The sequence below is a fragment of the Drosophila erecta genome, unplaced genomic scaffold (genome assembly GCF_003286155.1).
Source record: "Drosophila erecta strain 14021-0224.00,06,07 unplaced genomic scaffold, DereRS2 tig00000092-arrow-pilon, whole genome shotgun sequence".
Lineage (NCBI taxonomy): Eukaryota > Metazoa > Arthropoda > Insecta > Diptera > Drosophilidae > Drosophila > Drosophila erecta.
The window spans coordinates 11461181-11474258 of NW_020825207.1; the positions used below are offsets into that span (position 1 = coordinate 11461181).

At 46.6% G+C, this 13078-nt stretch overlaps 3 protein-coding genes across 3 annotated transcripts; 2 read left to right on the forward strand and 1 right to left on the reverse strand.

The window, feature by feature from the left end:
- Nucleotides 1-4284: 4284 nt before the first annotated feature.
- On the forward strand, nucleotides 4285-5914 carry LOC6547839 (venom allergen 5). Its single transcript, XM_001975014.3, has 4 exons — nucleotides 4285-4563; nucleotides 5041-5190; nucleotides 5249-5493; nucleotides 5552-5914. Exons 1-4 carry the CDS (start codon nucleotides 4426-4428, stop codon nucleotides 5802-5804), a joined length of 786 nt encoding a protein of 261 aa, XP_001975050.1. The 5' UTR covers nucleotides 4285-4425; the 3' UTR covers nucleotides 5805-5914.
- A 1056-nt stretch (nucleotides 5915-6970) lies between these two features.
- Nucleotides 6971-7983, forward strand: LOC6547838 (venom allergen 5). Its single transcript, XM_001975013.3, has 3 exons — nucleotides 6971-7142; nucleotides 7202-7596; nucleotides 7668-7983. The coding sequence occupies exons 1-3, from the start codon at nucleotides 7008-7010 to the stop codon at nucleotides 7927-7929; spliced, it is 792 nt and encodes a 263-aa protein (XP_001975049.1). The 5' UTR covers nucleotides 6971-7007; the 3' UTR covers nucleotides 7930-7983.
- A 1295-nt stretch (nucleotides 7984-9278) lies between these two features.
- LOC6547837 (protein PTHB1) lies at nucleotides 9279-13061 on the reverse strand. The gene is made up of 8 exons (XM_001975012.3): nucleotides 12797-13061; nucleotides 12265-12738; nucleotides 12071-12204; nucleotides 11338-12011; nucleotides 10778-11278; nucleotides 10554-10720; nucleotides 9939-10068; nucleotides 9279-9878 (listed from the first exon to the last, which is right to left on the reverse strand). Exons 1-8 carry the CDS (start codon nucleotides 13048-13050, stop codon nucleotides 9339-9341), a joined length of 2874 nt encoding a protein of 957 aa, XP_001975048.2. The 5' UTR covers nucleotides 13051-13061; the 3' UTR covers nucleotides 9279-9338.
- Between the last annotated feature and the right edge of the window lie 17 nt (nucleotides 13062-13078).

The following is a 13078-nucleotide window of genomic DNA, read 5'->3' on the forward strand; positions in this document are numbered from 1 at the left end:
CGACCAGCTCAGAAAGTGGGAATCGAATAGCCTGTGGGAACTTCAGCTGCTGATTCTCAGCTTCCTCATCCTGACCCCTCCTCCACCGCTCGAGCAGAGGATCCACAGCTCCAACTTGTGTTTATTGTTCTTTGCTCGTGTGTGGCATCAGTTTCAGAGGCACGAACTGCAACTCTCCGCGACGACACTGCGTCTGGGGTGGCATCCAGCACTCTGATGTGTCCGAATCCCAATCCGAGTGGCAGGCTGGTTCTTATTCCGATGCCATGGCCGCGGAAGGAAGTGGAGTGCAGAGCGAGTGCCAGCGGCCAAGGGGCACTCCAGAGTCTGATTGGGACTCGGATTCGGAGGGGCACAACTCAGTCTGGCTGGCGTCGAGTTACGGGGCATGGCCATTAGCCATTATCCATTTGCTGCCAGTGGGGGCAATGGCAATGCCAATTTATGCATGTTTGCTTTGCAATAATTGTCAGCGATGTCTAGGGTCGGACTGGCATTCCCATTCCGGGTCCAATTCCCAGGGCAAGATTGTCTGTAATTCGAATCGAACTTACTGGGCAGCCTGCGGAATTCTGAGAACGAGGCGGGCGCTCGTAAATTCAAGCGATCCGATCGCAGGCGATTTAGACGGAAAACACAATCTGGCATGGCCCCATGGATCATGGCTTGCGGCTCATTGAGGAAAGCGGTCTGCACATCAAAAAAATATTACCTCGATCCGATTTTTTTTAACGATTCAAAGAGGGAACCTGGCAGACTGCTATTAAATATCTGTAAGCTGTATAAAAGAACTATATATAAGGTGCTGCATTCGAACTTGACTTATAGATACTGCACTTAATGGGAGGGAATATTTTCGCAAGTGTATATTACCACGCAGCAGGCACGTGCACTGAATCCCGAAACAAGTCCATCGATCAGGTTGATGCCGCTTCCAATTGCAAGTGCCTGCTGCCTGATTGATGTCCGTCCATTGGCTGCTTCTGCAGAAATCTCTGTGCACTTAAACTCGATCTTGGACCACGGTGACATCTGCCTGCACGGATCGCCTTTGAGCATTTCCGCGTGTCGCTCCTCTGGAGACGCCGGCGACACGTGCTCGCTCCTTATCGGGCGCTAGCCTGTCCATATCGGACCAGCTGCCACATAGGCACCTATTCCACTGGGCATCCGCCGATCTGCCGATCTGCCGATGGTGTGGCGCCATGGCATGAGCCAAATTTGGCATTCGGTGAAATGTCTTCTGTCGGACGAGCGGCGTTTGCTGCATTCCCCAAGCGGCGGCATTAGACGACGGACCCGTGTTCATAAGTCATAATTTGAAACCCCATCCCTTCGCGCTCTTGGCCACTTAAAATCCACAATTTATCAATTTCCCTGGCAGCACTCGTTGCGATGGCACGATGAGATGTCCGCCGATAAGCCACTGCGCGCAAGGACAATGGAAGCTATTCTTACACAGGGAAAAATAACCATCTAGGCTAGTTACAGAAAACTATAGTTCCTAATAAATGCCTAGCTTTCTCAGGGGTATATTATTAAGTTTAAAATAACATAATTGGGTATTGATGCTCAGTTAGTTTTTCTCTGTGTAAAGTCAGCATCCAAGGATGCAGTTCCTAAGTGTGCATAAGCGAGTGGAAACGCATGAATCACCCGACGGACGCGTGGGCGTATCCATTGTCATCGGTTTTGGCCATTAGCGCATACATCCATATGTCAGCGGCTTCCAGCGGAGAGCCACCCACGCACAACTGACCCAAGGCCGCCTCTGGGGATTGATCGGGTGGGTCCTTGCTCACTGGCCAAGCAGAAGCCATTCCGGATGCGGGAAACCAAAGCTGTTGACAGAGCCGGACAAATGAAGCATTATTTATGTTATTGATACGGCGGCGGAGAGAGTGAGATATATTATCTGGGGAGGAACGAAGCGGCCAAGAATTTGTGGCATACTCTTTGGCGTTGACCTAAATGACCCGCAAACGGGGTGGCCACTGGCCATTCAAAACGATTCACCAGCAAAATGTGTAGAGAAATATAATATTCCCATGGGGTGTGGATGCCAGAAAAACGGAAACTATTACTAGAGAACTGGAAAGAACTGCAAGCTTCCTTCATATCAAATCAAATAAAATGAATTTAAGAAAATTAAATAATAATAATAAATTGTATACTAAATAAACGTTTGGCATATCGCAAAGTTTTGTCCCACGATGCTTTTATTCTGCGGTTTTCTTCTTTAATGAAATGAAATTCAGTTGTCCATTCGACACGCTCCAAATGATTTCTTCGAATCGAGTTTATTAGCAAGTAATTTAAAGTGTGGATTAGTCTTTTATTTCGACACGCTCCAGATGAATACAGTGACTTAACGCGCAAACGACTTGTTTTATGCCTACAATTATACCCAGCCCGCTGCTGGAACGCTGATTAAGACGTCTTGGTAACACCTAATTGCAGTTAATAAGCTGTGCAAATTAGTTATCAAGTGCTGACACCTCCCCCACCCAAATCCTCACCCACTCAGCTGTCAATCAGCGTCGAGTGGGTCATTAAAAAACAAATGCCTGCGAAGATTAGTTGGGCTTACACGAGATGAATGTCTGAATGAATTGTGAGTTAATGGTCCATCCAGCGCGCTCTGTCTCCCTCTCCCCGGTTCCAATGGGCTTTGACTGTTTTAATTGGCAATCAAGTATTCAGCGTTGGCTTAAATGGCAATGGCGTGTGTCAGAATGGAAAAGCAAACCCACAAGAATCGAAGCACAATTGATTGCCTAGTTATGGGCCATTTGAATAATTATGCTCGGGCAGTACGGACTCAGGACTTTCTAGAACAAGTTCAGACTTTCTTCCCCACTCCATTTGATTCACGGAGGGCTTTGCTTTCGCACTTCCACAGACAGAAAGGCGTCGCGAGCAACTTTTGGTTTTTGGTTTTTGTTATTTGTATTTTTTGCATCGGCTTTGGCCAGCCCAAACTGGTTGGCATCCATCAGACTTGGTTAACTTTTTGGCACATGCCGGGCCGGGACAATACGGATTATTAATTTTATTGAATGATTTCGCTTGTTCTCCAAGTTACTTGTAGCAATTTATTTGTGCCCAAGCCCCATCGCAATCAGTTGTAATTATGCAAAATCCACTCGACTCTGGTGTTTGCTCATGACGGAAGTTGATGCAGTGCCATCGGTATTGAGTATTAATTGCCATTATCTAATCTTGTTATCTGCCCCGATCGGGGGAATCAGGGATTATAATGGCGCAGCGATCTTTGATGCCGGATTTCTGCTGTGGGAACCAAGATTGCCGCATCCCAATAACCTGGTAGTTACATCTATTGAGTCAAATATGCATGTTGAATATTGAACAGATAGCATTAACAAATGTTGAAGTACTCTGGCACACTAGAGGCTCTCGTATCTGTATCTTTTACCCTGATTTTAGGGGGACTGAACACATGCTACAAGCCATCAATTAGCAGCACACATGCTCGCCTTTCTTCTCGAATTTCTCCGCAATAAATCTGTGGAAAGCAGCTTAAATCAAGCGTCAGTCTTAAGTGCCGCCTTATCGGGCATAATCGCCGTTGAAATTTGCAAACTGAGGCCACTAAATTTAGTCTAATGGGTTCTGGAGTGTTGGACGGATGGACTGATGGACGCAGGCAGCTCCGGTACTGCTCGGATATATGTGTCAATAAAAGCCGGGCAATTAATTGCACAGCTATTCCCAAGCTTTTGTAGCTGGATCGTTGGATCAATATAAATATAGTTGGAGCAAAATCTACATATGTACATATATAGAGCGCTTAACGATCGAATTAACATCAAACGCGCACATTTTATGGCCTGTCAACCGAACGCTATTCACTAGATCGGTCGATAGTTCCTGGCTCGTGGCAACAATGAACCCCTAGACTCTCTCCTATTTTTTCATTTGGCTAATTTTGGACAATTTTAGAATCACGATTGTAGAAACTCAACCCGAGGCGGGATGAAATGGAACCGAAAGACTGAGACCGGGAATATTCACTCATCCTCCGCTCGACTGGCCCTCAAATTAATATTTATATTTATTATCATTATTTTGCGCAAACTTGTTCTTGGCCGTGTCGTTTCGTTTCGTTTCGTTTCGAAACGTGTTAGAAAGGCTTGGTCTATCCAAGTCGGGCTTTGCGAAATGGCATTAGAATCGGCCGGAGAGAGATATATTAAAAGTCGGCTAGCACCCGAGCACTCTTGCTTAGTTTAAGACTTAGTCCCCGATCGCGGTTCTGTGATCATTCAAACGGAAACATCCAATAAAGACGGCCACGGTTTTGGCCACAATCTGATTGAAAGTGCCGAATCCCAAGTGCTAGGAGGAGCATACCCATTTAGTATCTAATTTTATTTTATTCCTGAAAGTGAGCTAGTAAATATAATGCCTTTGATCCGTGGAGGTGTCTGCCTGGCCGTATTCCAGCTGATTTTCCAGTTGGTCCTGGCAAACGATTATTCCTGGTGTAATCCACAATTATGCGGCAACGGAGTGAAACATATCGCGTGCCGAAATACTGGAGTAAGTGTGGGCAAATAAATTATTAGTAAGCTCGTTCGAACGATAAAGGAAACGTTATACAAATTAACAGCCAAAAAGTTATACCTTGAATAATAATCACATGCATTTGGGGAGTAAGAGATAAAAATGCTGTAAAAATCAGCGAAATTAAATATATTATAGAGTTGAACGTATCTGGAGGGTTTAATTTATTTATATTTAAATATAATCGCCCATGAAATTTAAACAAATGTCGTAATCTTGTTTTGAGGGGATATCATAATTAGAGATCGCACATTTTTTTGATACTGTCTAAAGTTTTTATTTTTTTTTTTTCACTAATCAAGAAATAGTTTGTGTATTTCAGCAAAAGATTCGGGGATTTTTCGATGATAACTTAATTTAAATAAATGATTAAAATTTCAAACTTTATATACTGAAAGAGATTTATTGGCAGAGTTTTTATTAACTACAAGATACGGTTGCCTCCTCCCCTAGAATTTCCACAGACGCTGCCAGCCAGATGCAGTCCAAGTGGATATAAGTCGCCACAAGGCGGATTTCCTGCATGGCCACAACAAGAGGAGGAACTTCCTGGCTCTCGGCAGAGTACCAGGCTATTATCCTGCTGCCCGAATGGCCACAATGGTAGGCGCTCAAGCTGGAAAAGATGTTGCGGCACTAACCTTACATCCCATATCCTTAGGTGTGGGACGACGAGCTACAGTACCTGTCCATGCTGAATACCCGCACCTGTAAGCTGGACCACGACGATTGCCACAACACCTTTCGGTACGCCAACTCGGGCCAGAATCTGTGTGCCGTGTGGCGCCCAAGAAGTCCCTATGTGAATGTGAGCAGTTTGGTGGATGAGTGCTTGGGTCTCTGGTTCAACGAATTCGATCTGATAGACAGCAGCTTTATCGACTCCTTCAAAGTCACCCCGATATTGTGAGTGAAGAGGGTGATGTCCTAATCTTCTCTGAACTAACGATATTCTTTGCATCAGTGAGGACTATGGCCACTTTGCCGAGATGAGTGTGGACAAGAACTTCGCGGTCGGCTGCTCCATCATGAGATTCACACGGCCCGACTATCCTTCCGTGTATATCTACAACTTTATCTGCAACTATGCTTCACTCTACGCCCTGGGAGCACCGGTTTATGAGACTGGACGTGCTGCCTCTCATTGCACCACGGGCAGGAGCCCCTTCTATCCGGGATTATGTTCCACCCGCGAGGTGTACGATCCCAATTGGTAAGAGTTGCCCACTCCAGGGGGACTCCCTCCACTCAGGTACAACTGCCAAGAGTATTTAGTAGCCCGTAGCTTAAGATCGAATACAAGCCAATAAATGATCGCATCGATTCCAGCCAGTTTGCATAATTTATTCAAATGCGCCGTCATCATCGGGGGTCCGCCGCCGCTGACTTCTGACCCGGCTGGCATTGCATAATCCCAGTTAAGTTATAAAGGCACAGGTTGTGCTGTAAGCCCACGGAGCTCGACCAAAATAAACAATGCGAATCACTGAGAAAGCCAGTCCTACTCTTTTCAGACTGGTTTGGCACACAGAACTTTCGTTTGCTATTGGCCAACCCATAACGATGTGTCTTAGCATATGCAAATGACAAGATTTTTATTTGATTTGTGCGCAGAAGTTATTGATTTCTCCATTGTGATGGAGAACCTGTCCGGTGATCTTTTGAAAACGTAGGTTAGCTCGTGCAGCGATCGGCAAACAAGAATGTTGCTATTTAATAATACCCGATTACCTAAACTCACCAATTGGGTCAATGTCAATGTCAAATACTGGAAACTGCAGAGTGAAAAGTCACTGAACTGCCAGAGACACCCACGCATTCAATCCTGAGCCGAGTGCTCGAATTTGAGATACTTTTTGTATTGGATTTAAATAATAGAACGTTTTGTTTAAATGTTCAGCAGACTGTTCATCAGGCTGAATATAGCACCGCTAACCAGTCTAATGGATGCTCAAACCTTAACTAAATGCCTCGACTTAGCTTTCTCTGGCTTGAACTTGACTCGGGGATTAACGATCTACTTAAATATTCTATATTTAAGGTGGGGAGCTGGGGAGCCAAGAAAGTGGGGAGTCTTCCCAGCCGGCATCGCAGGGGTTTATTGCTCGAGCTTTTCTAGAAGTCGTGCACTTTGAAGTTTTCGGTGTGAACGCTCTTTGGATGTGAAATCCGAAACAGAGACAACGACAAAGACAACGGCCCCCGAAAATGGAAATGATTCATAAAACGTCGCTTGACCTGTCTCAAGCTGCGGTTTCGTTTTCGGGATCGGGATTGGAAACGAAATCGGGATTGGTATCGGGATTGGCAATCACCCGCCGAAATTAAGCAGCTGCAAATCAAAATTTCGATATAAATATCGCCTTGCTGGTGGTCAGGACTTACATTATCATTTGAGCCCTAAGTGAGATCCAGTGAACATGAAGTACGATACAATCCAAGCGATCAGTTGCCTGTTGATCATCCTGGGGATGGCCGGTTCCCAACCTCTGTCCTGGTGTGATCCGGATTTATGTCCGGAAAACACGGTGCACATAGCGTGTAACAACGATGGGGTAAGTTACTTTCATACCTCAGCACATAACATCAGCTAAAAACTGTTTTCATCCCATAGAATTTTCATGAAAGCTGCTCCCCGGATGCCACTATGGTGGACCTGAAACCTTATCGCAGACTTATCGTAGATGAGCACAACAAGCGAAGGAACTACATTGCGTCCGGATCTTTGCCCGGATACTATCCGGCCACACGCATGGCCACCATGGTGTGGGATGAGGAGCTGGAGTACCTGGCCACGCTGAACCTGAAAACCTGTTACCTGGAGCACGATGAATGCCACAACAGCTACCGCTTCCGGAATCTGGGTCAGAATCTCTGTGGGGTCGATCGTCGGAGGAACTGGGACATGAACGTGACCAATCTGGTGGAGCAGTCGATGGGCTTGTGGTTTGGAGAGCACAAACTCATCGACAGCAGTTACATTACGGATTTTAAACTCACCAAAAATCTGTAAGTCATCGGTGCTCCCAATCATCCACTGACCTAGCCCACTAACATACTTCTTTCATTTCTTTCATTAGCGAAAAGTATGGACACTTTGTGGAAACCGTGCTGGACAGGAACACCCATGTGGGCTGTGCCATGATGCGCTTCACCAATCCGCAGTACCCCTTCCTCTACATCTACAACACCGCCTGCAACTACGCCAGTGTCTATGCCATCGGAGTTCCTGTTTACAATGCCGGAAAGCCCGCCTCTGAATGCCGGACGGGCAGTAATCCGGAGTATCCCGCCCTGTGCTCCATTAACGAGCAATACAATCCCAATCACAATTTCTTTTAGCTAATCAACCAAATGATAAATACGCAACCAAAATACAGTATAGCTTATGAACCTAATCAAAACAGCCTGATTGTAATTGCTTTTTTAACAATTGCGCTAACTGATTGATACGTCATGTTTTGTTTATCGTCGTTCCGGCTGCTAAATTTGGCTTGTCGCTAATTACCAATTCAGCGGACAGTCAAATCTTAATATTAACGGAAGCAATCGAAAGCGGTTCGCGGACACTGGACTTGGACACTAAATATTTCGGAACAAATTATACTCCTTCAAAAACTTGACAGCCACGCGTATACGCAATTTAAAATTCGGCTTAAAAGGATCGAGGTCACATTCTGTAAGATATTCATAAGATATTTATTGCATGTATTTTATGAGTTATGAGAATGCACTGGAATCGCTTTGAAAACGATCGCTTTCATCCCAAGGTGCAATCGGGTTTTTTCACGCCTTACCACATGTGACTGACCTATCCTGCACTCATTATTTCCGAAGCGATGAAGTCCCATCATCGAATCGCAAATTAATTGTTAATCGCTCGAGATCACATTAAAAATCAGTTAATTCATCAATGAGCCAGCTGCATCCCCCTCTTCCCCCAAAAAACGAACGAATCGCACAAACAATGTGCTCAATGCACCCGACGACGGAGTCAGCTTCAGTTCCAATCTTGGCAACAAACACGCGACCAGTCCTAAAGGAGGGACCTGACATTCCAGCCGTCTATTGTGGCCAATTTACGGTCCAGCAACTGGAGCTGTAGCCTAGATCAGACAGTGACTCCTATAACTCAGCGCGCCATGTGTGGGATTTCACGTGGAGCAAGCAAGGGATCACCGCAGTTGTCCCAGCTGGAGTTGCACACGGAAAAATGGAGTTAGAGTAGAAAGCTCACAATCAAGTCACCTAATGCTCACTTCAATAACCAAATGTTCGCAAAGAATAAGAACAAATTACAAAAAGGTAAGGATTATGGTGTAGTAGCACTTTGGCATTAGGAATTCAAGATTGAGCTAGGAAATATTACTGCTCTATTTGTTTCAGTGCACAGCTTCATTCGTGCTCAGCCCACTGTCGACTTTTGTACAGTGAAGCCTCTGCGCTGACTTTCGTCTTGCTTTATCTGCGACAATGCATCATACGCAAGTCCGTCCTGTCCGTCCTGTCCACACAAATCTCCGCACTCCCACAGACCCTGGATGTGGATATGGATCTGGATGGCTGGCTGTCGTTGCTGGTTATGCAAATTCCGATTACGAAGCTTTATCGCCGCCAGAATCTCAGATCTCGGGTCCAGCAGCTGTCGCGCTGTCATCCTGTCAAGTTGAGAGCGAGCCAATAAAGATCTCTGTTTTGACAGTTTGCACGTTTATTGCGACAAGAATCCCCCAATCCCAGTGCCTCTAAGCCTACCACCAGATGCCCAGGTCGCTGAATAGCTCCTCGGTGGTGGGCAGCTCAAAGTCCTCGTTCACCCACTCGGATCGCTTCTTGTTGCTTGGGTTCTTCGGATCGGTTGCCCCATACTCCTTGCGGTAGCCCACATCCTCGCGAAGATCCTCCTCGTCGTACTCCTCATCGTCTTCCACGGCCTCCAGGGAGCTGCTCATGTTGCTCTTCCGCTTCGGTGGAACCAGTGGCAAGCCCTTCTCGCCCAGCATACGCTGCATATTGCCGATTTCATCCACCTGCTGTGTGGGCGGTTGTTTCTCCTCCGTGGAAGGTTCCTCCTTGCCTGTTTCGGGGTTAAGTGCCATGGGGGAGGAGGCTAATCTCACAATCCTTTCGAAAAGTGTGGAAAAGTGTCGTCTAAAACGGCTGTAATCAAAACTATCCTTGGTTCCAGCGTTGGCATCCAGTAATCCATGTGTGGATGAAGATTTTGAGCGGGTGAGCGGCCCAAAATGATGCAGCATATCAATGCCGGGCGCCATCGACTCCTCCCAACTCTATTAAATTTATCTTCAATATAATTATAAATTTGCACATTTAACTTCTGAACCACTTGCCAGTTCTGTCCAGTCCTCGATGGGCACACTCAGCACTGAGCTTACCACATTGACCACACGTTCCTCCAAATTCAAAGCATGAATAATCCATTTGGCTAAAGCCACGGCGCAGTTCAGGTCGCAGCGCTGTCTGAAATCGATAAAAATGATTAGACAGATTTACATCAGTGCTGGGTCCCTAGGATACCGTGTACAACTAATGACGGGGAATATGCAAATTAAAATATAAGTTTTTTCATCTACCCACATTCCAACCTAAAAATTGCAATTATCCATGGCCACACTTTTTTTTAATTAATTTAATTTACTAGTTAACTAATATTTAATTTAACCATAAAATGGATATACTCTTCCATCCATTAGCAAATACTAGGTATTGGCATTACAATTATTTAAGTGTGTTACCGTGGAGGTGGCATGGTAAAAATAACTAGATAGAATGCTATAGCCGAGTTCCCCGACTATTAGATACCCGATCAAGAATGAGTAAACCAAAACGTTTACTTCTGCCTGTTACATACTTTTCAAGTAATCTAGTATGCCCTCTTACTCTACGAGTAACGGGTATACAAATATCCACATAGGTGAAATTGTCTAGCGCCCTGCGACCCCTACTTGCGTTCATCCCTCCGAATCTCCACTAGTTTATCGCCCTCCAGGATAAGCTGGTCGTAGTTGGACTCGATTTGCATGGTGAGAGCCTCCTTGGGCTCACTCTCCGATTGCTCCTGCAATTGACGCTGAAGAGTCTTAAATTGCTGCCATAGGTCCTCCAGCTGGTCCTGTGAATGAAGCAAAGGGAAATTGCAGGCAAAGTACAAATTAAAGGACGAACCCACCGTTTGCTTCCTAATACTCAGCTGGGTGTCATGGTGGACGTCGATTCGATGGAGGATTGGCTGGGCGGGTAGAAAAGGAGCCGCCATAAGGCGTTCGACGCAGCGGTTGAGAATTCCGCGCTTCGGCTTCTTCTTGTCCATTTTGATCAGTCCCGCTGAGTTGTCCAGCTGGAGAGTTCTCTCCACAATCCGCTCCAGGATCATGGCAAAGGCCTCCACATAGTCGGACTGTATGCGAAAGCGATTCGAGTTTTTGGCTGCCACTACGGTGATCACTTCACTCTGCTTCTCCAGTCCTGGACAGAGTAGTTGGAGTCCCAGAGCATGGGTATCGCTCTGCTCCTCCAGGAACTCCCCGAAAAAGGTGGCCAGCTTGGGGCTCACATGTCGACTGGTGATGCTGTAGGTCAGCTTGATTCCAGCCGCCTTTTGCGGCTGACAAGTGCGATAGAACATGGACAGAGGAAGGTTGGCGCTTTGCTGAATGACCCGCGGAATGCCCTAAAATGAATTCAACATCTGTTATGTACTCTACATTTATACCAATTCCTTTCCCTCACCCTGGTACTTATGAATGATGCCACCACTTCCACCTTGGTGCTATGAATGTGTAGCAACTCCGCAGTGTAAAAGTCCAGTTTAAATTCCTTACTTGTGCCTGCAGGTACATTAACAAAGCTCATTGTATCCTGACTGCAACGGACTCCATTTGGAGTCTGAAACACCAGCTGCAACTCAGCCAGCTCTGCCTTGATCTTGCAGCGCAGCAAGCCCTTGGCCGAAGGCAATTCCTTGACAGCCACATCAGCTGGCACGTCCATGAGGAGAGTGTCCAGGTCATCGTTAGCTTCATGCTCGATGGTGAAACTTAGTCGCACTTGATCCGCTGCCTGTTGGTTAAGCGCATCCATGTCCCGCACATCCACTGCTTCCTTGATCTCGTCCTCCAGCTTTTGAAGCTCCTTGTGGGCCTGTGCGAAACTCAGTTCCTCCACATTTAGGGGCTGCACCTGGAACTGAACGGGATCAGCGCCAAGGTAGCCCACCTCGAGCTGACCCCTCGCGCCTAATGTAACGATTCCACCAGCAAGATTTTGAATATTCGAGCGCTGTATGGCCACCGGAGCGGTTGATTGTTTTGGCCACTGTGCTGCCCAAATGATATTGGCCTCTTCGTACAGATGCAACTTCGAGGAGTCCGAAATGATGGCGCTGATTAGACGGGCCCCAGGCTCTAATAATGTACTCCCAGTTGAAGATAATATTATGGATAGAATAGGACAAGATTCTCACCCCAGTAGTAGCCAACCACAAAACTGGTAAAACATTTTGGAGCGTAGTCCAGCTTGAGCATGAAGTTGAACTTGCCATTGTCGTCCAATGAGATGAAGTTTCGTTCGCCCAAAATCATGATGTACGAACAGTTTCTAGGTTGAACAAAACATTGAATGGAAGTGAAGGAGAGCTATTCAAAATCCGATACTTACTCCTTCACTTGCACCACCCGCATATCGACAATGCCCTCGCCGACGCCCTGCGACCAGGTGGGCTGATAGCTGCTCTTGGTGACCAGCGAGTGGGACAGATCCTGATAGCTAAAGCATTGTAGGTCCCACGTGGCACTAAACCGAAAGAAGCTATCGGTTCTCTCGCAATAGGCCACCGGAGCGGGAAGAGCCCGGTGACCTGGGAATCGGCACTCGTAGGATATGCCATCCTGCTCAAAGAAGGTAAGCGTGCCATCCAGATGCACCACGCAGAAAAACTCCCGTCCCTTCACCTGCCCAAAATGACCTTGGCACAGTCCAAACGAGACGCGCTGGAACTTGTGCTCCACCTGCACCTGCAGACGCAACTGAGCTCCATGTTCCGCCAATCCTCCGATGGCCACAACATTGTAAATAACAATGGCGTTCGGCAGGAGCACTCCCAATTGATTGGCGTTCTCATTGCGAGCATTTCTGCGGATGAGGTGCAGTTGTCGTGGAAGCACTAGGCATCAAATTCTGATAAACTTACCCACTAAACTTGCCAGCATATAGACCAATGATGGGAGCATCCATTTGGGTTTCCAAAAGTAGGTCGGTAGCATCGTAACCTCTGCCGTGTGGATAGTATATACTCAGCTGACCCGTCTGGGAACCCACAATAATGTAGTCCTTTTCTTGAGACTCCAGGCCAAAGCGAGCGCACAGCAAGCTAGCCACATCGTATTCCTCCCCAGGATCGGAACACTGGGCAGACCACCAGCTGCAGACATTGAACAGCGACATAGTGCAACTGATTGCCGGAACCACTCGA